At 43.9% G+C, this 24,507-nt stretch overlaps 2 protein-coding genes across 3 annotated transcripts in view; both read right to left on the reverse strand.

Moving 5' to 3' along the window:
* Positions 1-30: 30 nt before the first annotated feature.
* Positions 31-4,590, reverse strand: LOC115136000 (G protein-activated inward rectifier potassium channel 3-like). 2 transcript variants are annotated; one of them, XM_029671291.2, is made up of 4 exons: positions 3,836-4,590; positions 2,478-2,734; positions 1,121-2,321; positions 31-940 (listed from the first exon to the last, which is right to left on the reverse strand). In XM_029671291.2, exons 2-4 carry the CDS (start codon positions 2,655-2,657, stop codon positions 747-749), a joined length of 1,575 nt encoding a protein of 524 aa, XP_029527151.1. In that variant the 5' UTR covers positions 2,658-2,734; positions 3,836-4,590; the 3' UTR covers positions 31-746. The 2 variants fall into 2 exon arrangements, with proteins under 2 accessions (XP_029527151.1, XP_029527152.1); XM_029671292.2 differs by lacking the exon at positions 2,478-2,734.
* Positions 4,591-4,599: 9 nt separating this feature from the next.
* The window catches only part of LOC115135999 (ubiquitin carboxyl-terminal hydrolase 28-like), a 30,779-nt gene continuing 10,871 nt past the window's right edge, over positions 4,600-24,507 (reverse strand). Inside the window, 16 exon segments of the mRNA XM_029671288.2 lie at positions 4,600-5,135; positions 7,946-8,144; positions 8,862-8,985; positions 9,128-9,207; positions 11,024-11,102; positions 11,332-11,510; positions 13,438-13,533; positions 13,831-14,136; positions 16,261-16,415; positions 16,768-17,070; positions 20,175-20,403; positions 21,012-21,082; positions 21,493-21,651; positions 21,654-21,715; positions 22,119-22,304; positions 22,619-22,732. Of these exon segments, the coding sequence (XP_029527148.2) occupies positions 4,960-5,135; positions 7,946-8,144; positions 8,862-8,985; positions 9,128-9,207; positions 11,024-11,102; positions 11,332-11,510; positions 13,438-13,533; positions 13,831-14,136; positions 16,261-16,415; positions 16,768-17,070; positions 20,175-20,403; positions 21,012-21,082; positions 21,493-21,651; positions 21,654-21,715; positions 22,119-22,304; positions 22,619-22,732 (2,518 nt within the window). The 3' untranslated portion in view covers positions 4,600-4,959.

Below are 24,507 nucleotides of genomic sequence, written 5' to 3' on the forward strand. Positions count from 1 at the left end.
TGAGGGACAAATGTCATGACTTGTCAGAAGAAGAAAAAAATCAAAGTTTAATATGTCAAAAGGCAACCATATTAGAAAACTCTGGTTGAGGACACTTTAAGGCACTGTAGAGGACTGATATGTGTAATACATTTACATCAGGGACAGAATAAATATAACAGTTGAACAACACTGACATCATTCAAATGTATCACAGTTTGAATCATTATGGCCTTATCACTGCATCATCATGAATTCACAATCACTATGAAATACATGTTCAAAACAGACTACAGATTTAACCTTCAAAACAACAAAAATCCTGACAAAAACAAGAGGGAAGCAGTTTCAACACCTATAATGATTGGCTCCATATTTCTATGATTTGGGAGGTAGCAGTTAACAAATGTATCCATAATGAATTACAACTATCCATTATGAACTATAAACTAGACACAAACAGTATTGTAATCTAACAAAGCATGGAGTCATGGCTGCATACTCATTACTACACTTACTTCTGTGTAAATCACCCACATGAATGCTGTCCCTGTCAACACAGTTCAAATTCTGGTTGAGGGTGAAGATTATCATGCTAATGTATAAGTCTTACTCTTTTGAAGAATGTTTGTCCACAATATTAGAGACAACAGGAACGTTCGTCTCAGGGAGGGGAGGGAACTAAGGGCATTCACAAGAAGTCTTGGCCTTTAAATTATTTTAATACAAGGGCTGTTTGCTCAGTGTGAATAGTACAGTTCTATTATCTAAAAGAGGACCTCTTCTTTTTCATCACTCTTCTCTTTAGCACTAAGGGTGGGGGTTTGTACTGTGAAGGTTTTGTCAAATGCACCACGGTCCACCCGATAAGACCCCTTTTCCAGAGACATGCAGGATTCAAATCGGTGGCCCCACAGAATCTCGTCCTCAGTGTAGGAGGTTCTGGCTTGGCATATCATACCTACAACACAGAAGAGACTACATTTTTTCCCACATTTTGCACAGCAAGGCATTTATGAGACGTTTAATCTTTACACATCTATCTCTTATGCTACAGTGACAGACATGAGGGCATTACTTTTTTTTCTAATGATTTTAGATATAATTTGAGGTCACTTTCTAATATTCAAAGCCAACCAACCTGACGCCTCCACAATTCCCTCCAGAATGATGATGATCTCAAATCTCTCCCTTGTCAGACGCTCAGCCCCTATTTCCCAGAAGGGGCTGCTCTCGTTGATGACATGGGTGATGGTCTGTGGCTCGACCAACAGGAGCCTGTCTCCTCCGGTATCGTAGCCCAGGTTTATCTCTGACTGCTCCAGTGGTATGAACTCCCCTTCCTTGGTCTGTCTAGACTTTATCAACTTGGCTCGTATCTTGGCGTCCACCATGTGACTCGCCCTCAGGTCTCCGATGCGGAAGAGGAGGCAGAGTTTCTCGTCGCGCTCCGATATGACACAGTGCTTGCTGAAGATCAGAGTCTGGGCCCTTTTCTGAGGTCGGGAGATCTTGACGAACATGCAGCCAACCATGAGGGCATCGATGATGGAGCCAATGATAGACTGGGCCATGAGGAGAACCACACCCTCCATGCAGTTGGCCGTCACCAATCTGGAGCCATAGCCAATGGTCCTCTGGCTCTCCACCGACAGAAGCAGGGCAGAGATGAAACTGTCCACATTCTCGAAGCACGGCTGCCATTGAGGGTCGTGGACGTGGGCCACGTCATCCCGCAGCCAGGCATCTAGGAAGTAGATCTCGGCAAAGGCCACCCACGTAACAACGTAGCACATGGTGAAGACAAAGAGGAACCAACGGTACTTCAAGTCCACCAGAGTGGTGAAGATGTCCAAGAGGAAACGGCTCTTGTCCTCGATAGGGCCCAGGTTGACCCGACACTTCCCGTCTTTGGTGACGTAGCGCTGCCGCTGCTTGTTGGCTGTGCCATAACTTGGCCTCTCGTCACCTAGGAGTTTGCAGCGTGGTTTGTTCTCACCACTTGTGCCATGGGCGGAGCTACGGGTGCTACCAAAGGGGCCACCAAAGGGAGCACCTGAGTACCACCTGGAGCTGAAACGCTTGAGGTGGCGTCCGCGGTGAGAAGTGGCTGGCTCCTCAGTTGGGATGATGTACTGGCAGGTGTCTACCTCCTGGCTGATCAATCCTGCAACAACCTGATGGGGGCCTGGGCTCTGGGGCTGTGGCTGGGGGGATGCAGAGGAGGCTGGCTGAGGTGAGAGACCTGGGAAGTTGTCATAGTTGTTGTTATTTGAGTTGGGGATGAGAGAGATCCTTGTGGAGTGGAGCATTGTCAAAGCCATGTTGGTTTTTGCTGCAACCTGAAAAAAATGTTAGAACAATTAATTGACTGATTCATACATTACATACATGATCTACAATGTATTTGTGCTGGAAACAGTATCCAGTGTCAACACAACCCACTGAACAATATTCCAAAACACAAACGAACAAAATTGACTCTCTGCAATAGGTACCCTCTTTGGATATGGGGTGAAGCATGTTGATTCTGGGGGTGGTCTAGGGAGGTGTTTGGCTGTGAGAGTCTGTGCTGGTGGAATTGAGTTCCGGCGGGGGTCAAATCTCGTAGGACTCCTGTAGTCACCGTTATGGGGCTCGTGTAATGTCACCCTGCTGCACATCATGGTGAAAGCCATCAGCGAGACTACTGTAGATTCCTGTGCTCTGTGTGGCAGTTGAACTACTGAGGGCCCAGAAAGTTGATTTCTTATTCCTGTTGAAGCAATAGAATCCGATTGAGTGTTGCCACACAATTATCAACCACCACTACAGAGGAAAGAGACTAAATGAAACTCTTTCACAATAATGGTGGAACTTAACTCCTTATGTCCTGATTATGGACAGTCATATTTCATAGTTCAGGGATTGTTAGTAGGCTAAATCCAGCTGTGGGTCAGTGGGTGTATGCCAGATCTCTGATACACTGAGGGTGTTCTTTCAACAGATGGTTCCCTCTCCTCAGGATAAATTCTTACATCATTCCTCCCCCTCTCCTGCCCCCAACAACTTTCAAATCGTACCAATCTGACTTACGTCGTGTGATATCATCGGTCTCTGCTGGATATAATTCAACTATAGGGATTATGATTGATCCTCTAAATTAATCTGGTAACAACCAAGGCGCATGGTGATGGATTTGAGGAGATTACGGTTTTACTCTTACTTACGAGGGCTTAGATAATAGATTTGCCCAGATGTGGCCAAATAAACCCCGGGCAAATCTCGATTTCTTGTTGTCACTGTTTCTGTTCGTGTTGTCACTCACTCTCTCCCCTACTGGACCGCCAAAACAGCTCGTAGCGGCAGACGTGCTGCGCTGCGTGCAGGATTTCAGGAACATATCAATATCGACTGACTCCAGAGTGCAGCAGACCATGAACCGCCCAAGGCATTGTAATCAACAGTACTAATTGCACTCCGAATGTTTTTCTGTACAGGAAAAACTAGAGATCTCATTACACCTTATCTGTAGAATAGTTGTGATGCTACATTTTTGATGTGCAGCTAATGTTGAACAACATCTTCTTTGTAAATGTGTTGATTTTACACAGATGGGCTTCACCAATTCTGAGATGTGTAGCCCATTCCTAAAAGTTACATAATACTGTAAAACAATTGCTTTTTTCAGTTGCAATCTTAAAACAACATCCTTATAACAAGACCAACACCAGACGAAATGTGCTAGAACAACCTGGGAAACTATACAAACACAAACAGAGAGGGAAAGTAAGGGATGGAGGTATGTATGTCTGTACATTAAGGAGAGTCATCATAACTAACTGCCAAAAGAAAGACACAACAAACTAAACCATACCTGAATAGAGATGCCAGTAGTTGTTCTCAGTTTGGGATCATCTTCCACTGGAGAGAGAACAAGCAGCTATCAAAAATAAATACAAGCGGGATGGCTTTTTGTGGTAAAGCTGGTGCTGTGGTTTCTCTCCCAGTGATGTCAAGGCGAACTGGCAGGATGCCTGCTGTCCAGCTGTGGACCAGAGGGGGCTGTCCCACACTCCCCCCTCTGCTCACATAGGGAGGTCAGCTGTTAATCCTCTCATGGGGTCAGCAGGGCTGGCGAGCTGTGCAGGAAGTAGTATGGCACCATGGGAAGTGACAAATAAACAACAAACACAATGCACAGTACAGAAATGTTAAGTTGGTCGTTGGACAATCAATATTGTTTTCTCTGTGTGTGTGTGTGTGTGTGTGTGTGTGTGTGTGTGTGTGTGTGTGTGTGTGTGTGTGAGAGAGAGAGAGAGACAAGGGGTGTTCTAAGGTGAAAGACAGAAATATAGATTGAAAAAAGGTTTGCATAATATATCAGAAATATAGATTGAAAAAGGGGGAAAGACACAAAATAAGACTAGAGAGCAAAGCAAGGAGAAAAGAACAACAGAAAGAACAGAAAGTTTGAAAGTTTATTGAGTGTCAATACAGGTTTCAACAAGTGGAAATCAGAGGAGTGGAAGGAAAGGATTACATATATAAACAAGAGAATACAAAACAAGATAGGTTTGGACAAAGGAAACTGAATTTCTATGCTCACAGCAATCCTAATTCATCATGATAAATGTAAAATATCTAGGAAACTATAAAAATACTCTTTCTTGTGTTTTCACTTTCTTAAAACACACCTGCATAGGTTCAAAGCACTAATACCTTAATAATGCATAATAAAGAAATCTCTCAAACTCTCCTTGATGTCTCTGTAAGTATCATATGAGCGTATAAACTCTGCCTCAAGTCACTCAGCATCTACAACATTTTCCAGCTTAGAAAAATGTGGTAAAAGCACATTAAAAAGTAATATAAAAAACTGCTTTGCAATATTAGGCAGAAATCCAGTGTTTGTCAACTCTACATCAGGACAAAAACATTAGCGGCTGGCGTACGGGCCCTGACACTTATTCTCAGAAGCTGACCTCTGACCCCTTGGCCTTACTTGACGGCGACCACAGAGGTGTTGGTGATAGACTCCATGATGGCGGCCAGGCGGCTGCACAGGTCGTGGGGCACTTTGGAGCGCACTGTTGGTGGATCTTTTAGAACCACCATCTCTGTTGAGCAGTCCAGAACCCTGGGCAGAAACTCACCCAGCTTCTCCTGTAGGGAGTCTGAAAAGGAGTGGAAGTGAGAGGGTAGAGAAAAACTTAGAGCTTCCATGAGAGGAGTAAAATACGGTTAAGACCGCCATGTGAGTAAGAGATGTGTGAGAAATTAGATGAGACAGAGGAGAGAGGAAAATGTGCTACAGAGTCACGCCATTATAAGCCTTATAATAATACATTATACAGTTGAAGTCGAAAGTTTACATACACCTTAGGCAAATACATTAAACTCAGTTCACAATTCCTGACATTTCATCCTATTAACAATTCACTGTCTTAGGTCAGTTAGGATCACCACATTATTTTAAGAATGTGAAATGTCTGAATAATAGTAGTGGAGAGAATTACATATTTCAGCTTTTATTTCTTTCATCACATTCCCTGTGGGGCAGAAGTTTACATACACTCAATTAGTATTTGCATTGCCTTTAAATTGTTTAACTTGGGTCAAACGTTTTGGGTAGCCTTCCACAAGATTCCCACAATAAGTTGGGTGAATTTAGGCACATTCCTCTTGACAGAGCTGGCGTAACTGAGTCAGGTTTAGGCACCCTTGCTCGCACACGCTTTTCAGTTCTGCTCACAAATTTTCTATTGGATTGAGGTCAGGGCTTTGTGATGGTCAATCCAATACCTTGACTTTGTTGTCCTTAAGCCATGTTGCCGCAACTTTGGAAGTATGCTTGGGGTCATTGTCTATTTGGAAGACCTGTTTTGCGACCAAGCTTTAACTTCCTGACTGGTGTCTTGATGTTGTTTCAATATATCCACGTCATTTTCTTTCCTCATGACGCCATCAATTTTGTGAAGCGCACCAGTCCCTCCTGCAGCAAAGCACCCCCACAACATGATGCTGCCACCACCTTGCTTCACAGTTGGGATGGTGTTCTTTGGCTTGTAAGCCTCCCCTTTTTTCCTCCAAAACATAACGACGGTCATTATGGCCAAACAGTTCTATTTTTGTTTCATCAGACCAGAGGATTTATTTTTTTTTTAAGTACGATCTTTGTCCCCACATGCAGTTGCAAACTGTAGTTTGGCTTTTTTATGGCGGTTTGCTGAGCTTCCTTTCAGGTTATGTCCATATAGGACTTGTTTTACTGTGGAAATAGATACTTTTGTGTTTCCTCCAGCATCTTCACAAGGTCCTTTGCTGTTGTTCTGGGATTGATTTGCACTTTTTGCACCAAAGTATGTTAATCTCTAGGAGAACGTGTCTCCTTCCTGAACGGTATGATGACTGTGTGGTCCCATGGTGTTTATACTTGCATACTATTGTTTGTACAGATGAACGTGGTACCTTCAGGCGTTTGGAAATTGCACCCAAGGATGGACCAGACTTGTGGAGGTCTACAATTATTTTTCTGAGGTCTTGGCTGATTTCTTTTGATTTTCCCATGATGTCAAGCAAAGAGGCACTGAGTTTGAAGGTAGGTCTTGAAATACATCCACAGGTACATCTCCAATTGACTCAAATTATGTCAATTAGCTTATCAGAAGCTTCTAAAGCCATTACATAATTTTCTGGAATTTTCCAAGCTGTTTAAAGGCACAGTCAACTTAGTGTATGTAAACTTCTGACCCACTGGAATTGTGATACAGTGAATTATCACTGAAATAATCTGTCTGTAAACAATTGTTGGAAAAATTACTTGTGTCATGCACAAAGTAGATGTCCTAACCAACTTGACAAAACTATAGTTTGTTAACAAGACATTTGTGGAGTGGTTGAAAGCTACTTTTAATGACTCCAACCTAAGTGTATGTAAACTTCCGACTTCAACCGTACATGCTAAGACATGAGTTGAGGTCAGGGATCTGTGCAGGCCAGTCAAGTTCTTCCACACCGATCTCGAAAAACTAATTCTGTATGGACCTCATTGTGCACGGGGGCATTGGCATGCTGAAACAGGCAAGGGCATTCACCAAACTGTTGCTATAAAGTTGGAAGCACAGAATCGTCTAGAATGTCATTGTATGCAATAGTGTTAAGAGTTCCCTTCACTGGAACTAAGGGGCCTAGCCCGAACCATCAAAAACAGGTCCAGACCATTATTCTTCCACCACCAAACTGGCACTATGCATTGGGGCAGATAGAGTTCTCCTGGCATCCGTGAAACCCAGATTCGTCTGTTGAACTGCCCGATTGTGAAGCGTGATTCATCACTCCAGAGAACGTGTTTCCACTACACCAGAGTCCAATGGTGGCAAGCTTTAACACCACTCCTGCCGACGCTTGCCATTGCGCATGGTGATCTAGGCATGTGTGCGGCTGCTCGGCCATGGATCCATTTCATGGATCTTCCAAAGAACAGTTCTTGTGCTGACGTTGCTTCCAGAGGCAGTTTGGAACTCGGTAGTGAGTGTTGTAACCGAGGACAGACTTTCACTCGCTACCCTCTTCAGGACTCGGCGGTCCCGTTCTGTGAGCTTGTGTGGCCTACCACTTTGCGACTGAGCCGTTGTTGCTCCTAGACGTTTCCATTTCACAATAACAGCACTTACAGTTGACTGGGGCAGCTCTATCAGGGCAGAAATGTGACAAACTTACTTGTTGGAGAGGTGGCATCCTTTGATGGTGCCACGTTGAAAGTCATTGAGCTCTTCAGTAAGGCCATTCTACTGCCAATGTTTGTCTATGGAGATTGCATGGCTTTGTGCTCAATTTTATACACCTGTCAGCAACGGGTGTGGCTGAAATAGCCAAATCCACTAATTTGAAGGGATGTCCACATAACTTTGTGTATATATAGTGTATATTTAACACAGCTTGGATAAAGCCCAGTAAAAACCTCTTCCCCTCCACCTGTCCTCACCATCCAGGTCTACTCCCAGGTAGGAGCACCAGTGGTTGCGGACAGCCTCCATGGTGTCCAGGTCTTCCTGGCTGACCATGTCCGGCCGGCTCATCAGGTGCATGCAGGGGATGACCGCCTCGTTCATGATGATCATGCCCTCCTCCACGTCGCTCACCTCGCCGCTCCTGAACAGGGTGGCCGCGTTGTCATTCATCTCCTATGAAGGTGGCAGAAGGGGGAGAACAGGGGATATGCAGGTGCAGTGTCACTATGGAGTCTCTTTGGATATTTTGTGTTTTCCGGTTAAGATCCTAGGGAATTCATGTACAAATTAACCTCATAACAAACACAAAAAAAGTGGCTGCAACTAGGTCTTTTCTAGCTTGAAATGAAAAACAAGACTTGTTCTAAATAACTACAACATTTTCAGTGAGCTGTTGAATGTGGGGCTTAAAATACAGAGCTTCATCAAGGTGAAATCCCAAGTACTTGTATGATGTTCTCTGCATTTAAGATCAATTTGAGCTGAAAGAGGTTATGTTGGACATCAAACGCTTCCTGCAATTTGAGAAATGCCTCATCTAGTGTAGGAGCAGTGCTATAGATGATGGTGTCATCTGCATACAGATGTAGGATCTTAATTTGAGCCAGTTTGCTACAGAAGGGAAATAACCCTGCAGAACAGGAAATGTGAATTATTAGTCTAGAGATAAGTAGTCTATACACACAAAGTTTTATTATACTATATAGCAGGGCTATTTAACTCCAGCCATATGATTTTTTTTACTCACACTGAAGTTTAGCTTATTATTCCCTATATTATTAACATTTAATATACCTTTAATTCTATATTCCCAACTGACAACATCAGTCTCATGTCCAAAATATTTTTTAAACTTTCAAAGTGAGCATCTGTATCATCAGTAGCACTCACTTTGAGACACCTCCTTCTGTAAAATGCAATAAGGGACTGCTCCATCCCTCTCTTCTCCCCTCTCCTCAGCAGCATGGCGTTGTCTTTGTAGGCGTGGTTGAGGTAATTCAGCGCCTCGCGCACCCTGGTGGAACACAATGATGATATTACGTCATGACACGTCAGCCCACTGATGACATCACTTAAGACAGTCAGCCCACTCACTCAAACCACCATATAGGCTGATCACGTAGGGGTAGAGCCCCAGTTGCCATGACAACACTTACTTTCCATGCTGGTACTGTTCCAGGCCCGTCAGCAGGTAGACAAACACTGTCCGGAATAGGCTGTAGTCGTCATGCCATTGCTGAGGAGAAGAGCACACAGACACATTCAATTCAAGTTTGGGCTGGTTTCCAATGGAGAAAAATGTCTACCTAGAGTTTTGGTGTAGATAATATACAGTACCTGGCTCCTTCCATCAGTCATCAATGCTTGTGTAATGCAAAAAATTCAACGATTTTACTGAGTTACAGTTCATAAAAGGAAAATCGGTCAAATTAAACAAATGAATTAGTCCCTAATCTATGGATTTCACATGACTGGGCAGGGGTGCAGCCACGGGTGGGCCTGGGAGGGCATAGGACCACACACTGGGGAGCTAGGCTCAGCCAATCAGAATGAGGTTTTCCACACAAAAGGGCTTTATGACAGACAGAAATATGCCTCAGCACCCCCTCAGATGATCCCACAGGTGAAGAAGCCGAATGTGGAGGACCTGGGCTGGCGTGGTTACAAGTGGTCTGTGGTTGTGAAGCCAGTTGGAATTTGGAAGTACTGCCAAATTCTCTAAAATGACCTTGGAGGTGGCTTATGGTAGAGAAATGAATAAATTATCTGGCAACAGCTCTGGTGGATATTCCTGCAGTCAGCATCACATCTTTGGTATTGTGTTGTGTGACAAAACTACACATTTTAGAGTGGCCTTTTATTTTTCCCAGCACAATGCTGTTTAATTAGCTTCTTGATATGCCACACCTGTTAGGTGGATGGATTATCTTGGCAAAGGATAAATGCTCACTTACCGTGATCTAAACACATTTGCGCTCAACATTTGAGAGAAATAAGCTTTTTGTGCATATGGACAATTTCTGGAATCGTTTATTTCAGCTTATGAAATATGGGACCAACACTTTACATGTTACGTTTATATTTGTGTTCAATATAAATAAGCATTTTATTAAGTTTTGCTCAAATTGTCCTTATGTGAAATGACACAAGGGCACCATTAATCACTGATTGTCTTGGATTCTTTATGATTGGTGGAACAAACTGCTTGTCAGTGAGGCCAAAATGGTGGAAAATCAGAGTTTAGAGGTAATGATCATTCATACTCTGTAACCATGTTTCCATCCAACTATTTTTATGTGAGTAAAAGTTTGTATGCTGGTGACATGATCGGTGCCTGGCTGCCAATTGGCAAATAATTATGAACTCCAATAACCAGATTAAAAAAATATTAAATCCACTTTTTGCACAGAGTGAGGAGTTCCTTCGACATTTTAGCTGACCGACATTTCCCATTATCTTTGCTAAAAGTAGTCATAGAAGATGACAGCGCGCCACACAGTGCGATTCCAACAACGCAAACAAAGATCTACACACATGCCAGAGGCATTTCTCACTTGGTACAATATATATTCCTCTACACTCTTAGAAGAAAAGCTGCTATATAGAACCTAAAAGGGTTCTTTGTCTCCATGGGAGAACCATTTGAAGAACCCTTTTGGTTCCAGGGAGAACCCTTTTGGGTTCCAGGCAGAGCCTTTTCTATAGAGGATTCTACATGGAATCCAAAAGGGTTCTGCATGGAACCAAAAAGGGTTCTGCATGGAACCAAAAAGGGTTCTCCTATGGTGACAGCCAAAGAACTGTTCTGGAACCCTTATTTCTAAGAGTGTCGTTATCAGAGTTCCACCTGCAACTGGAAACAGGCATTTAGAAGACACAGGTGCCTTCCAAATCGAGAATAAAGAAAGGATTGGCAGTAAAATTTTGGTTTAAAATAAGTTTACTATGCTTGCATTAGACCATCAGATCAACCTTCAGTATAAGCTAGCTTAGCTATGCGGCTGTCGGTTGATTCTGGATTGGCTAAGGGAAACATAACTATTGACACATACCATATATTCCTCCATATCCATATCCTCTGGCTTGATGAGGCGTAGTTTGGTGCGGGCTTCTCTCATGATACTAATGGACCTACACAGGAAGTGATGACACAGGAAGGGATGATTTGCTCCACAGCAATATACCTATGAATAATACTGTCAACTTGAGGACAATGTTGATGATCAATTATTTTTAATTATTCAACAAATCATTGTAAGAAAAGCAGCAAGTACATTTACAATGAAATGACAATACATGAACATATTTGAAGTTTTTAAATATACATTTCAATGTATGTCAGAAAGTTGTGCTGACTGACCTGTCGTCGAAGCTGAGGTTGCGGTCGGTGAAGCCCTCCAGCAGGGTCCTCTCGATGACACGACTGGGCGCCTGGTTCTGGAAGAAGTAGACCAGGGCGTGGTGCAGGCGCGGGTCCTGCTGGGGAGTGGTCTCCTCCTGAGACAACTCAAACAGACGGGAGTACTCCTCCTGGAACGCCTGGGGAGAGGGGTGTGAGGGATGTTAGAGGTGTGTGTAAGTGTTATGGATTTTATGAATAATGACTAAATTATGTATACATTTAACGTAAAACTATAACTAACAGAATACTACCCTGTCACTGTATGATTGTATGAAACTCATTAGAATCATAAAACTAAATCTAATGTGTGTAGTTTTAGTTTTAAATTATAACAAGGACTTTCTGTTCCTTTTTAGTATGTAAGCATGGTGTAAGTGAGAAACAAAATGGAGCTATCGTCAGACAGGCTGGAATACTGTGTTCCTTACAGGACATTCTGTCCCCACCCAGGGAGGGGAGAGACCTTGGGCTTGTAGTAGATTGTTTAACAGGTGGCAGACAATGTGAGAAGACTTGTGAACTATGTTGCCATTGTATCTGAGAGGAGGAGGGACATTTATGACGAAATGTGAGGTATATAGACCAATGTACCGGAAATGATAGGGAGAGCTCTCTAAATAAACATTCCTGACAATTGTAGCCAGGCCTCTGTCTGTTTCATTTTAATAAGAACCTTACAAATTCTTAGTAGCAGACAGAGTATTATAATTGAATTGGTTCATGAACATGAGAACAAAATTCTCTTGACAGTAAGTATGTGTATCTGTGTGCTCTTTATCGGGTTCTGAGGTGTGTGGTACAAATAACAAAAACTGTACAAGAGTGAATGATATCTTAATTTCATCCTCCTTGATTGGAGTGTGAGGTCCCAACAGTACACTTTTTATAACAAGTGTTTTTAATAAGTACATGGAGTAGCCAGCCAGGGAATTCCAGGCAGGTGGAGTCCGGGGGAGCACGCCACCCATGAATTTACTTTAACAACCTTACCTCCCAGATTGGTAAAATGAGTTGTGGTACTGAATAGAAAGACATGGCTTCACAATAAAAATGACTTCAAATATATGAATTCAGTGTGTTGCTACTTGTTGTGGATATCGTCTAGGCCTAGGCCTATATAATCAGGACCATTTTCAAAGTTAGATACCCTTTAACATTAAACCGGTCTTCTCTTGAGATTGACAACTTTACTGCAAGATATGAATTGCCACAACGATGTTTGTTCTTCAAATTATGTATTTTATTGGCTCTGATGCTGTGGACACTTAGGGAAAGGAAACCAATGTGTAATTTTGTAATGGGTGAACTATCCCTTTAACAGTTTGACCTGTCAATCAATCAATCACTGTGGGTGGGATTGTCAGGGGAAGGGGCAGAATGTTTGAGTCACACAGTTGGTAGGGTTACAGTCCTGGTGGCCATTTAATTAATTGTTCAGCAGTCTTATGGCTTGGGGGTACACCTGAAACCCCACCTCTTTAAGGAATACCTAGGATAGGATAAAGTAATCCCTCTCACCCCCCCCCCCCCCCCCCTTAAAAGATTTAGATGCACTACTGTTCCACTGGATGTCATAAGGTGAATGCACCAATTTGTAAGTCGCTCTGGATAAGAGCGTCTGCTAAATGACTTAAATGTAAATGTAAATGGGTAGAAGCTGTTAAGGAGCCTTTTGGTCCTAGACTTGGCGCTCCGGTACCGCTTCCCGTGCGGTAGCAGAGAGAACAGTCTATGACTTGGGTGACTCAATAGATCACTAAAAGATGCATATCTTTCCTTCTAGAGGGAGAGGGCTATACAGACTTTTCTGACTAGTGAATTTAAACTTTTAAATTAAAAGAAGCCTAGTTAAGTTATGAAGTGAAAAAAGTAGCCGGCTGAGAGTGAGCGGTTATGGAAAACAATGCCTATGGCGCAAGTCTGCCAAGACTCTACCTCTCCCCTTTATGTATGTGCATATACCTCAAGATGAGAAAGACTAAATGTTTACAAGTATAACATTGTGGAAGGACATAGACTAGCGAAATTATAATGAGCGAGTACTAAGGATACAGCCTACTTTACCTTGATGAGGCCAGCCTCAGGGCCGTCCTTGTCGAACACCTGTCTGGCTTTGGCTATGGCCATAATGATGCCTTGCATGGCTGGAGTTAGCATCATCTTAAACACCACAGAGAAGGACAAAGAATTAGAGCAAGTCCACACACAAACTCCTATAGCAGCAACGCACCTTTCAGCGATCCATGTATGCTGTTCATTGAATAGATGCAAGCTATAATAGTAATATTTAAGGCAACAGCCAAAGAGTGTCATTGCCCAATAAGTATCTAAACGATTTTCTAACCAAAAACCAATAGAAGTCCATGTAACATGGAACAGCACGCTCTCAAGTTATTATTATTAATTTGTATTTATTCATGTAAGTTAAATAAAGTTAGTTAAGTAGCGGCTCTCTACCTCTTCATTGTAGCCGTCAGTGTCGGCCCGGACCAGGATCCTGCCCACGTTGGGGATCTCCACCTCCGACACCACATTCTCTGGTTGCTGCTGCCTGCTTCTGGTCGCCGCCGGGGCGTCCTGATCATCCTCGCCATCTGCCTGGGTGTCAGGCGCTGCTGCAGCTTCCGCCACTGCCTCTCTGAACCCAGTCTCGCTGTCTGTCTCAGTGGTGACGTCTGTGGAGGGGTCAGGGGTCACAGCTGCAGTCTGGGCCTGGCCACTCATCTCTGCTGCAGGGCTCGGAGACTGAGGTGGGGGGAGCTGCTGGGGATATTAAGTTGACATTAATGTTTTAGTCATTTAGCAGACGCTCTTATCCAGAGCATCTTCCAGTTAGTGCATTCATCTTAAGATAGCTAGGTGGGATAACCACATATCACAGGCATAGAAAGGGCATTTTTTTGTTAATAAAGCTAGAAACACACACACACACAACCAGTCAAAAGTTTTAGAACACCGACTCATTCATGTGGTTTTCTTTATTTGTACTATTTTCTACATTGTACAGTAGAATAATAGTGAAGACATCATAACTATGAAATAACACATATGGAAACATGTAGTAACCAAAAAAGTGTTAACAAATCAAAATATATTTTATATTTGAGATTCTTCAAAGTAGCCACCCTTTGCCTTGATGGCAGCGTTGCACACTCTTAATGACAGCATATATCATTGAAATAAAATATAATCATTTTTCTAACTGGATCCTTTCGATTGATAAACTGAGTTGTAAAATGTACATTTACTGTGCATGAAGGTCCACAAACAAAACAATTCACTACATTGGGATTCATTCAGGACTATATGCATTGACCACTAGAGGTCGTATGTACACCATTTATGATTAAAGTTGGTTGTTTCCCCAGGCAGGGTATTCTGTCCAGCAAGCAATGGAATATGTGACACAAACCCGATTACTGTTAAATTAAGCGTAAGGCATGTTAAATCTAGAGCTAACAGTCAGATACTACTGATACTACTATCAGACTGACAAAGAGTAACTGATATATCACAACGGATCCTTGTCAACAGGTAATATGCCTATGTTTCATGCACATTCACAAAATTCTGTCATCACTCAATGTTGTCAAAAGCCACGTCATCAGCATTCACAGAAGCATTGTCAAAACATTACACAGGCCTGAAAAAGAGCATCAGTTCGAGCAAGCAACTGACCTACGACTTGTCGCTGGAACACACCAGAACTCTCTCCAACTAACCAACCGTAAAGTACAGTAAGGGATATAAAAAGCTCATGTTCTATTTAAAACCAGGCCTGTCACTGGTCACAGCTCCTGAACCTCTTGACAGAGTCACCCCAATATCCCCCAGTGATAAACCAGTTAGCTGAGGACTGACCATGCGGAATGATGCTGGGATGGCGGGGGGAGGGTGTCCAGTGACTGGCTGTTAGGGCCTTATCGCCTCCAGGGAGGGAGGTGTGGTATGTGGGGAAAGGGGCTTTGGCTAAATAGTTTTTTTTAAATACCCCAAAAATACTAGTATATTAACAAGAGTAGCTTTGTCCAAACACAACTAGTATGAAATGACATGTTGAAACAGAAATTAAGCTCACACGTAATATCACAAAAGAAAAACTCAGACGAGATTGCAGGAGGTTAGCCGAGTGGTAAACACAGCTACCTTTGGACTACACATAGCCACTGTCTAAAATAAAGACAACAAATGAATAACACTGCCTTTTCTTTTTTCCTTTTACCCCTTTTTCTGCAATTTCGTGGTATCCAAGTGGTAATTACAGTTTTGTCTCTTCGCTGCAACTCCCTTACGGACTCAGGAGAGGCGAAGGTCGAGAGCCGTGCGTCCTCCGAAACACACCCCAACCAAGCCACACTGCTTCTTGACAGAATGCCTGCTTAAGCCGGAAGTCAGCCGGGACACATTGTGTCGGAGGAAACACTGAACACCTGGTTACCGTGTCAGCGTGCATGCGCTCCGTCCGCCAAAGGAGTCGCTAGAGCGCAATGGGACAAGGACATCCCTAACCCTCCCCTAACCCGGACGATGCTGGGCCAATTGTGCGTCGCCCCATGGGTAACGCGGTCACGGCCGGCTGCGACAGAGCCTGGACTCGAACCAGTAGCACAGCTACTGTAGCAACTGTGATGCAGTGTCTTAGACCACTGCTCCACTCAGGAGGCCTACCCTTTTCTTTTTATATATGTTGTTTATCTCACACTGAACCCATGGGTCACCCTAATATCACACCCAAAACATCCAGTAGCAGCAGCTATCACTATGCAACAGGGAAGTAAGAGATATAGGCCTAGGTATATTTGTGTATGTGGCCTAGATAGAGTATATTACATTTATTCAAAGGGTGCTCATATGACAACCCCAGACCCCTCTTTTCACCCTGCCCACCTGACAGTGTTGCTGCCCCTCCTCGTCCTCACTGGTATGTTGGCAGGGCTCTGGCGTGACAGAAACAGCCTGGTGGTCGCACTCCTCTGGGCTGCTGCCAACACTCTCTGGTGACACAGGGACCGGGGACTGGGGCTGGCTTGTTGGGACTGGCTCTGAAACAGGACAAGGACCATGAGTTGAACAAGCAACTATAGTCAGAACTCAGATCTTAGAGACTGTATAGAGCAGGTGGTATAACTCCAGTCATTAAGGATCCTGCAGTCCTGCTGGTTAACATTTTTCACTAGTGCTAATTGAACAATTTAATTTAATTAACTTGATACATTTTATGGAGAGGGAAACTGATTCCTCACCATCGGCAGACAGAGACAATAGTGCTTAGCCAAATGTGGTGACCGTATAATTTAGTATCCGACTAAAAGACAAGGATGAAAACCAGCATACACAGCCACCCTCAAAGACCAGAATGGTGTAACCCCGACATACATTCATATCCAGACCAACCTCCAGATTCCACAGCTGGTATAACAACCGATTGTGCCACATGTTCCTGTTCTCCAGTGGGTTCCTGGGCTGCGCCAGATTGGGGGACTGGTTCTGCTGGGTCGTCTTTACTGGGAGCACGAGTGGAGGTGACGGCTGCTGTGGGAGAGACCAGATCCTCCTGTGGCTGCTGGCAGAACTGGTCTTCCCACTCCTTGAGCTCCTGCTGGAACCAGCGGTTGTCTTCGCGCACGTATTGCCTGAGGATGGGTGGCAGGGAGTCCATGGCCTGCATGACCTGGCCTGTCTCGTCATCTGTGTCCTCTGTTAACATAAATATCATAAATATAACAATCACAATGAGCTAACTAATAACAGTCAATAGTAACCTAAACTGCTAAGCAGCAAACAGTGAAAAACTTTATGTAGATAAACATGTCAGGTCTAAAAAACCTAACACCTGGTCAGGCCATGATTTGGATATATTCATGTATTTATGTATAGATCAAGAGAAGCAGTTACAGCGTTGACAGATATAGCAGGTATACACTATATGACCAAAAGTATGTGGACACCTGCTTGTCGAACATCTCATTCCAAAATCATGGGCATTAATATGGAGTTGGTCCCCCCTTTGCTGCTATAACACTCTTCTGGGAATGCTTTCCACTAGATGTTGGAACATTGCTGCGTGGACTTGCATCCATTCAGCCACAAGAGCATTAGTGAAGTCAGGCACTAATGTGTGTCGATGAGGCCTGGCTCGCAGTCGGCGTTCCAATTCATCCCAAAGTGTTTGATGGGGTTGAGGTCAGGGCTTTGTGCAGGCCAGTCAAGTTCTTCCACACCAGTCTTGACAAACTAATTTCTGTATGGACCTCACTTTGTGCACATGGGCATTGCCATCCTGAAACAGGAAAGGGCCTTCCCCAAACTGTTTCCAGAAAGTTGGAAGTACAGAATTGTCTAGAATGTCATTGTATGCCTAAGGGGCCTAGCAAGAACCATGACAAACAGCCCCAGACCATTATACCTCCTCCACCAAACTTTACAGTTGGCACTATCCATTGGGACAGGTAGAGTTTTCCTGGCATCCGCCAAACCCAGATTCGTCCGTTGGACTACCAGATAGTGAAGCGTGATTCCTCACTTCAGAGAATGTGTTTTCACTGCTCCAGAGTCCAATGGCTGAGAGCTTTACACCACTCCAGCTGATGCTTGCAATTGCGCATGGTGATCTTTGGCTTGTGTGCGGTTGCCCGGCCATGAAAAATTTCATGAAGCTCCCGACGAACAGTTCTTGTGCCGATGTTGCTTCCAGAGGCAGTTTGGAACTCGGTAGTGAGTGTCGCAACCGACTTCAGCACTCGGCGGTCCCGTTCTGTGAGCTTGTGTGGCCTACCACTTCTCAGCTGAGCAGTTGTTGCTCCTACATTTACATTTACATTTAAGTCATTTAGCAGACGCTCTTATCCAGAGCGACTTACAAATTGGTGCATTCACCTTATGACATCCAGTGGAGCAGCCACTTTACAATAGTGCATCTAAATCTTTTAAGGGGGGGAGGGGGTGAGAAGGATTACTTTATCCTATCCTAGGTATTCCTTAAAGAGGTGGGGTTTCAGGTGTCTCCGGAAGGTGGTGATTGACTCCGCTGTCCTGGCGTCGTGAGGGAGTTTGTTCCACCATTGGGGGGCCAGAGCAGCGAACAGTTTTGACTGGGCTGAGCGGGAACTGTACTTCCTCAGTGGTAGGGAGGCGAGCAGGCCAGAGGTGGATGAACGCAGTGCCCTTGTTTGGGTGTAGGGCCTGATCAGAGCCTGGAGGTACTGAGGTGCCGTTCCCCTCACAGCTCCGTAGGCAAGCACCATGGTCTTGTAGCGGATGCGAGCTTCAACTGGAAGCCAGTGGAGAGAGCGGAGGAGCGGGGTGACGTGAGAGAACTTGGGAAGGTTGAACACCAGACGGGCTGCGGCGTTCTCCTAGACGTTTCCTCTTCATAACAGCACTTACAGTTGACCCGGGGCAGCTCTAGCAGTACAGAAATTTGACAAACGGACTTATTGGAAAGTTGGCATCCTATGACGGTGCCACGTTGAAAATCACTGAGGTGTTCAGTAAGGCCATTCTACTGCCAATGTTTGTCATTGGAGATTGCATAGCTGTGTGCCTCAATCTTATACACCTGTCAGCAACGGGTGTGGCTGAAATAGCCAAATCCACTCATTTGAAGGAGTGTTCACATACTTTTGTATATATAGTGTACATACAGTATAGGTATGGTTAGATATATGTAAACAGCACTGTGACATGTCAACTTGAGCCTTCTAATTGGCGCTGGGCTGGGGCTTGATACTTGCCCAGGGGCCAAGAGTACCTGCGGTGGCATCTGTGTGCTCAAAGAGACATGGAGCTCTGCTCACTGGACAGTGCCAGCAGGCAGTCCAAATTACATTTAGCTGATATGTTTTTGGTCCCTGAAACATTATTTTTTTAGCCCTTTTTCTCCCCAATTTCGTGATATCCAATTAGTAGAGTCTACTGTCTTGTCTCATCGCTGCAACTCCCGTACGGACTCAGGAGAGGCGAAGGTCGAGAGCCATGCGTCCTCCGAAACACAACCCCAACCAAGCCGCACTGCTTCTTGACACAACGCACATCCAACCCGGAAGCCAGCCGCACCAATGTGTCGGAGGAAACACCATACACCTAGCGACCTGGTCAGCGTGCACTGCGCCCGGCATGCCACAGGAGTCGCTAGTGTGCGATGAGACAAGGATATCCCTGCTGGCCAAACCCTCCCTAACCAGGACGACGCTGGGCCAATTGTGTGCCGCCCCATGGGCCTCCCGGTCGCGGTAGAGCCTGGGCTCGATCCCTGGAATACATTTGATTAGATTTATTAGGATCCCCATTAGCCGATGCCAGTAGCGACCGGGGTCCAACACAATGAAAAAGACAATTTACATCAGTTAAACATACATGTTAGTACATACATACATCAAGTATGTCACATGGGGGAGAGGCGTGCCGCGAGGTGTTGCTTTATTTGTTTTTGAAACTAGGTTTGCTGTTCACTTGCACTATATGAGATGGAAGGGAGTTCCATTTTTGTTCTGGACCTGGGGACTGTGAAAAGACCCTGGTGGCATGTCTGGTGGGGTAAGTGTGAGTGTCAGAGATGTGTGTATGTTGACTATGCAAACCATTTGGAATTTCCAACACATTAATGTGTCTTATAAAAAAAGGGATACAGTCAGTCTTACCTCATCTCTTAGCCAGACTGACTGGCATGCATAGTATTAATATTAGCCCTCTGATTACAATGAAGAGCAAAGTACTGGCAGCAAGCTGGTAGGTCTGCTGTTGGAACCAGTAAAGAACCATAGCTAGTTTCTCAGTGGAAAGGGGAGGAGGGAAATGGGTACCTGTGATGAGGTGAGGCAGCCTGTCGTCAATGTACATGAGACAATAGGCACTGGCGTTGGTCATGCCTCCGTACGAGTCCCTGACCAGCTCCTCCCAGGAGGACTCGCTGACGATGACATCGTTGTACTTCATCCAGCGCTGGTTGGCATGGTCGTAGATATAAGCCCAGTAGTGGCCGGCCGAGGCTTGGCCCTCGTGGACGAGGACGGCGTGAAGCCTATACGGAACCTTCACACGTCAAACAAGGTTAGGACCAGAAAAGTCAAGTTTCAGCAGAATCTTTTTGTATTTTAGGTCCCGGAAATTCAAGTTTCAGCAGAAATCTTCGGTATTGACACATGTACACATTAAACAAAAGATTAGGACAAACAATGTTTTGGCACAAACATTCTATAGTTGCTTCTGTACACATCAACCAAAAACTTTTAATAACCTCTGCTTTGTTACTAGCATGCCATGACATATACTGAACTCAATCCATTCTTGTTAACTTCTCATGACATTCAACCCCCTTGTATTCTCTGTTCCCACCCACAATTGTGCTGCATTGTGATAATGCACAAATGCTAAGGCAACAATATCAAACTCATTGCCAAAGGTAACATGTAATAATGTTTTTCAGTGTGTGGGATACTGTTAATCAGTATAGTCTCTTGTGACCGAACATTAACATAATGCTAAATCGAGTACCTGACAAGATTTGGGACTTGGTTCCTAGATGAATCATTATGCAATGATACACATATACACATGTTCAACCTGACAAAGTGATATTAGTGTATCTCATGCTTTAACCTGACAGGGACTGTCAGATGGATGAGTACGAGGGATCTTACCTGACACAGGCTGTTATCCGAGTACATGCCCTCCAGTGCTTGGCTGACCCTGTCGATGCTGGCCTTTAGCTCTGAGCACCAAGACACAGACACACAGATCAATGCAGTGCACCTGGGGCCGTGCCAGACACATACACTCTAGAGTAGACACTGACTGCCAGGATAGGCTGTCAGCTCATGATACACATCCAATTGAAAAACGATCACTAGAAATGTACAGTAAATGAGCATGATCAAATATAGCTTCAAAACATCTTTAAAAAGTTAACTTGCCTCAGTGAATGTAATTTCTCAATCACTACAGATATACCATATAAATCAAGTGCTAGTCGCATATCAAAATGTCATGGGATGTATCCATTGTTAAAATGTTGGTGCTATGCATATCTTAATCTATCTTTAATGTACAATAAAAATATATTAACTTGAACCCAAATACAGAGAGGTTTTCATTAGTGAATCCAGGTGTAAGTCACTGTACCGTTCATGTTGATCTCCACCTCTGACCTCCAGCGCTGCAGGCAGATCTTGACAAAGCGCAGCTCCTCCTCGGTCACACTGTGGGGGGCGGGGTGAGGTGGGGTGTCCATGGGGGCTCTACACTGGGTGAAGGGCTTGAAGATAGGTGTCCTCTGGCCCGAGGGGGCTGCTGCTGGCAGGTGGGGCTGTCGGACAGGCCTGTGTCTCCTGGCTCCTGACACTGACTGAGGAGACCCACCGAGGAAAAGCAGGATATCAACAAAAATACAGTAAATACAGTGATTGATGTGCTATACACAGGCTAACAGGTAAAACATTATAGGGTTTTGGTCAATTTCATTTCAGAAATTAAATGGAATAAATAGAAATCTACAGCATTTCATATTACCCATAATTTTTTACCACATTTCAAATGTATGAATTGATTTTCAATAATCTCCTGAATTGACTGATTCACATTGACAGGTAGTGTTCAGTGTTCAGCTCACTTCAGCAGCTGCACTGCAGTCATATGGAGTAACAAGGAGTACCGGTAAGTAATGCAAGACTAGATTGTATTTTTAGTTTCATGTGCTTACACACTCATAGCCTTGACTAGTGAGACGCAGTTGTCCCACAGGTCCTTACCTGGTGTCATCAGGGTTGCCCTGTGTGTGCTTGAGGTTGCTCCCGGGGGGAGTGGGGGAAGAGGCAGCCAGCCTCACATCTTCAGCTGGGGACACACTGGTTGGCTTGGTGCAGGCGAACTCCAACACGTACTGTAACATGTCCGCCAGTGGATACTTTGTCGGCCCGGAGCCATAGTTTCTGTAGCTGGAAACAGAAGGAGACAGAGGTTGAACTGACAAACAATTACAAGCAGGTTTCATCAATAACATTGTCAGTCATGACTCATGAGCAGGACATTTCCTACGTGAATCAAACAACTAATATTATGGGACCACTATGTGTATGACAGTTTTTATACTAACTCATTATTAATTCACTCTCAATGGACACATTTGGAGATATCCATCCTGTTGCAGTAATCACTGAATTTTAATGAAAAATTATTAACTAAAATAACACGTGTACAAACCTGACGTGTCACACCGCTTTACAAACAGTAAACTCAATAGTCAACTCACCACTCCAGTTTCTGCTGCAGGACTATGAGCTGCTCCTTCAGTCTCTTCACCTCTTCTCTCCTGTTGTGGATCTGCTCATTGTTCTTGTGAAGGTATCTGTTCACATACAGTAAACTTAGTTTACCACAACAAAAGTTTATTTGACTCCGATTCCCCACTTACAGTATCAACATTACAATGCAATACAATGCTCAGTCTAGGTGAATGCAGATAGTTGAAGTCAGAAGTTTACAAAAACGTGGAGCGTTTCAATCACTCCACACATTTCTTGGCAAGTCGGTTATGAAATCTACTTTGTGCATGACATTTCTCTAACAATTGTTTACAGACAGATAATTCACTGTATCACAATTCCAGTGGGTCAGAAGTTTACATTCACTTGACTGTGCCTTTAAACAGCTTGGGAAATTCCAGAAAATTATGTCATGGCTTTAGAAGCTTCTGATAGGCTAATTGACATCATTTGAGTCAATTGGCGGTGTACCTGTGGATGTATTTCAAGGCCTACCTTCAAACTCACTGCCTCTTTGCTTGACATCATGGGAAAATCAAAATAAATCAGCCAAGACCTCAGAAAAAGAATTGTAGACCTCCACAAGTCTGGTTCATCCTTGGGAGTAATTTCCAAACGCCTGAAGGTACCACGTTCATCTGTACAAATAATAGTACGCAAGTATAAACACCATGGGACCACGTAGTTGTCATACCGCTCAGGAAGGAGACTCATTCTGCCTCCTAGAGATGAACGTACTTTGGTGCGAAAAGTGCAAATCAATCCCAGAACAACAGCAAAGGACCTTGTGAAGATGCTGGAGGAAACAGGTACATACGTATCTATATCCACAGTAAAACGATATATCGACCTAACCTGAAAGGCCGCTCAGCAAGGAAGAAGCCAAAATCGCCAAAAACGGCCATAAAAAAAGCCAGACTCCGTTTTTCAACTGCACGTGTGGATCATACTTTTTATTTTTTAAATGTCCTCTGGTCTGATGAAAAAAAAATAGAACTGTTTATCCATAATGATCATCGTTATGTTTGGAAGAAAAAGGGAGAGGCTTGCAAGCCGAAGAACACCATCCCAACCGTGAAGCACGGGGGTGGCAGCCTCATGTTGTGGGGGTGCTTTGCTGCAGGAGGGACTGGTGCACTTCACAAAATAGATGGCATCATGAGGTAGGAAAATTATGTGGATATATTATACACCTGCATTGCTTGCCGTTTGGGGTTTTAAGCTGGGTTTCTGTTCAGCACTTATCAGCTGATGTAAGAAGGGCTAAATAAATACATTTCATTTGATTTGATTGAAGCAACATCTCAAGACACAAGTCAGGAAGTTAAAGCTTGGTCACAAATGGGTCTTCCAAATAGACAATGACCCCAAGCATACTTTCAAAGTTGAGGCAAAAGGGCTTAAGGACAACAAAGTCAAGGTATTGGAGTGGCCATCACAAAGCCCTGACCTCAATCTTATAGAACATGTGTGGGCAGAACTGAAAAAGCGTGTGCGAGCAAGGAGGCCTACAAACCTGACTCAGTTACACCAGCTCTGTTAGGAGGAATGGGACAAAATTCACCCAACGTATTGTGGAAAGCTTGTGGAAGGCTACCTGAAACGTTTGACCCAAGTTTAAATTGTTTAAGGCAATGCTACCATATACTAATTGAGTGTATGTAAACGTCTGACCCACTGGGAATGTGATGACATAAATAAAAAGCTGAAATAAATAATTCTCTAGTTTTATTCTGACATTTCACATTCTTAAAATAAAGTGGTGACCCTAACTGACCTAAGACAGGGAATTTTTTACTAGGATTAAATGTTAGGAATTGTGAAAAACTGAGTTTAAATATATTTTGAGAAGTGGTATGTAAACTTCTGACTTCAT

The sequence above is a fragment of the Oncorhynchus nerka genome, linkage group LG10, assembly GCF_034236695.1.
Source record: "Oncorhynchus nerka isolate Pitt River linkage group LG10, Oner_Uvic_2.0, whole genome shotgun sequence".
Taxonomy (NCBI): Eukaryota; Metazoa; Chordata; class Actinopteri; order Salmoniformes; family Salmonidae; genus Oncorhynchus; species Oncorhynchus nerka.

Excerpts from the sequence above, each read along its gene's own strand:
- LOC115136000 (XM_029671291.2), bottom strand. The coding sequence starts at position 2,657 with ATGGCTTTCACCATGATGTGCAGCAGGGTGACATTACACGAGCCCCAT. Across the intron at positions 2,322-2,477 it reads TCACCCCATATCCAAAGAGG|GTTGCAGCAAAAACCAACAT; the intron begins GTACCTATTGCA and ends CATTTTTTTCAG. Across the intron at positions 941-1,120 it reads GGGAATTGTGGAGGCGTCAG|GTATGATATGCCAAGCCAGA; the intron begins GTTGGTTGGCTT and ends TCTGTGTTGTAG.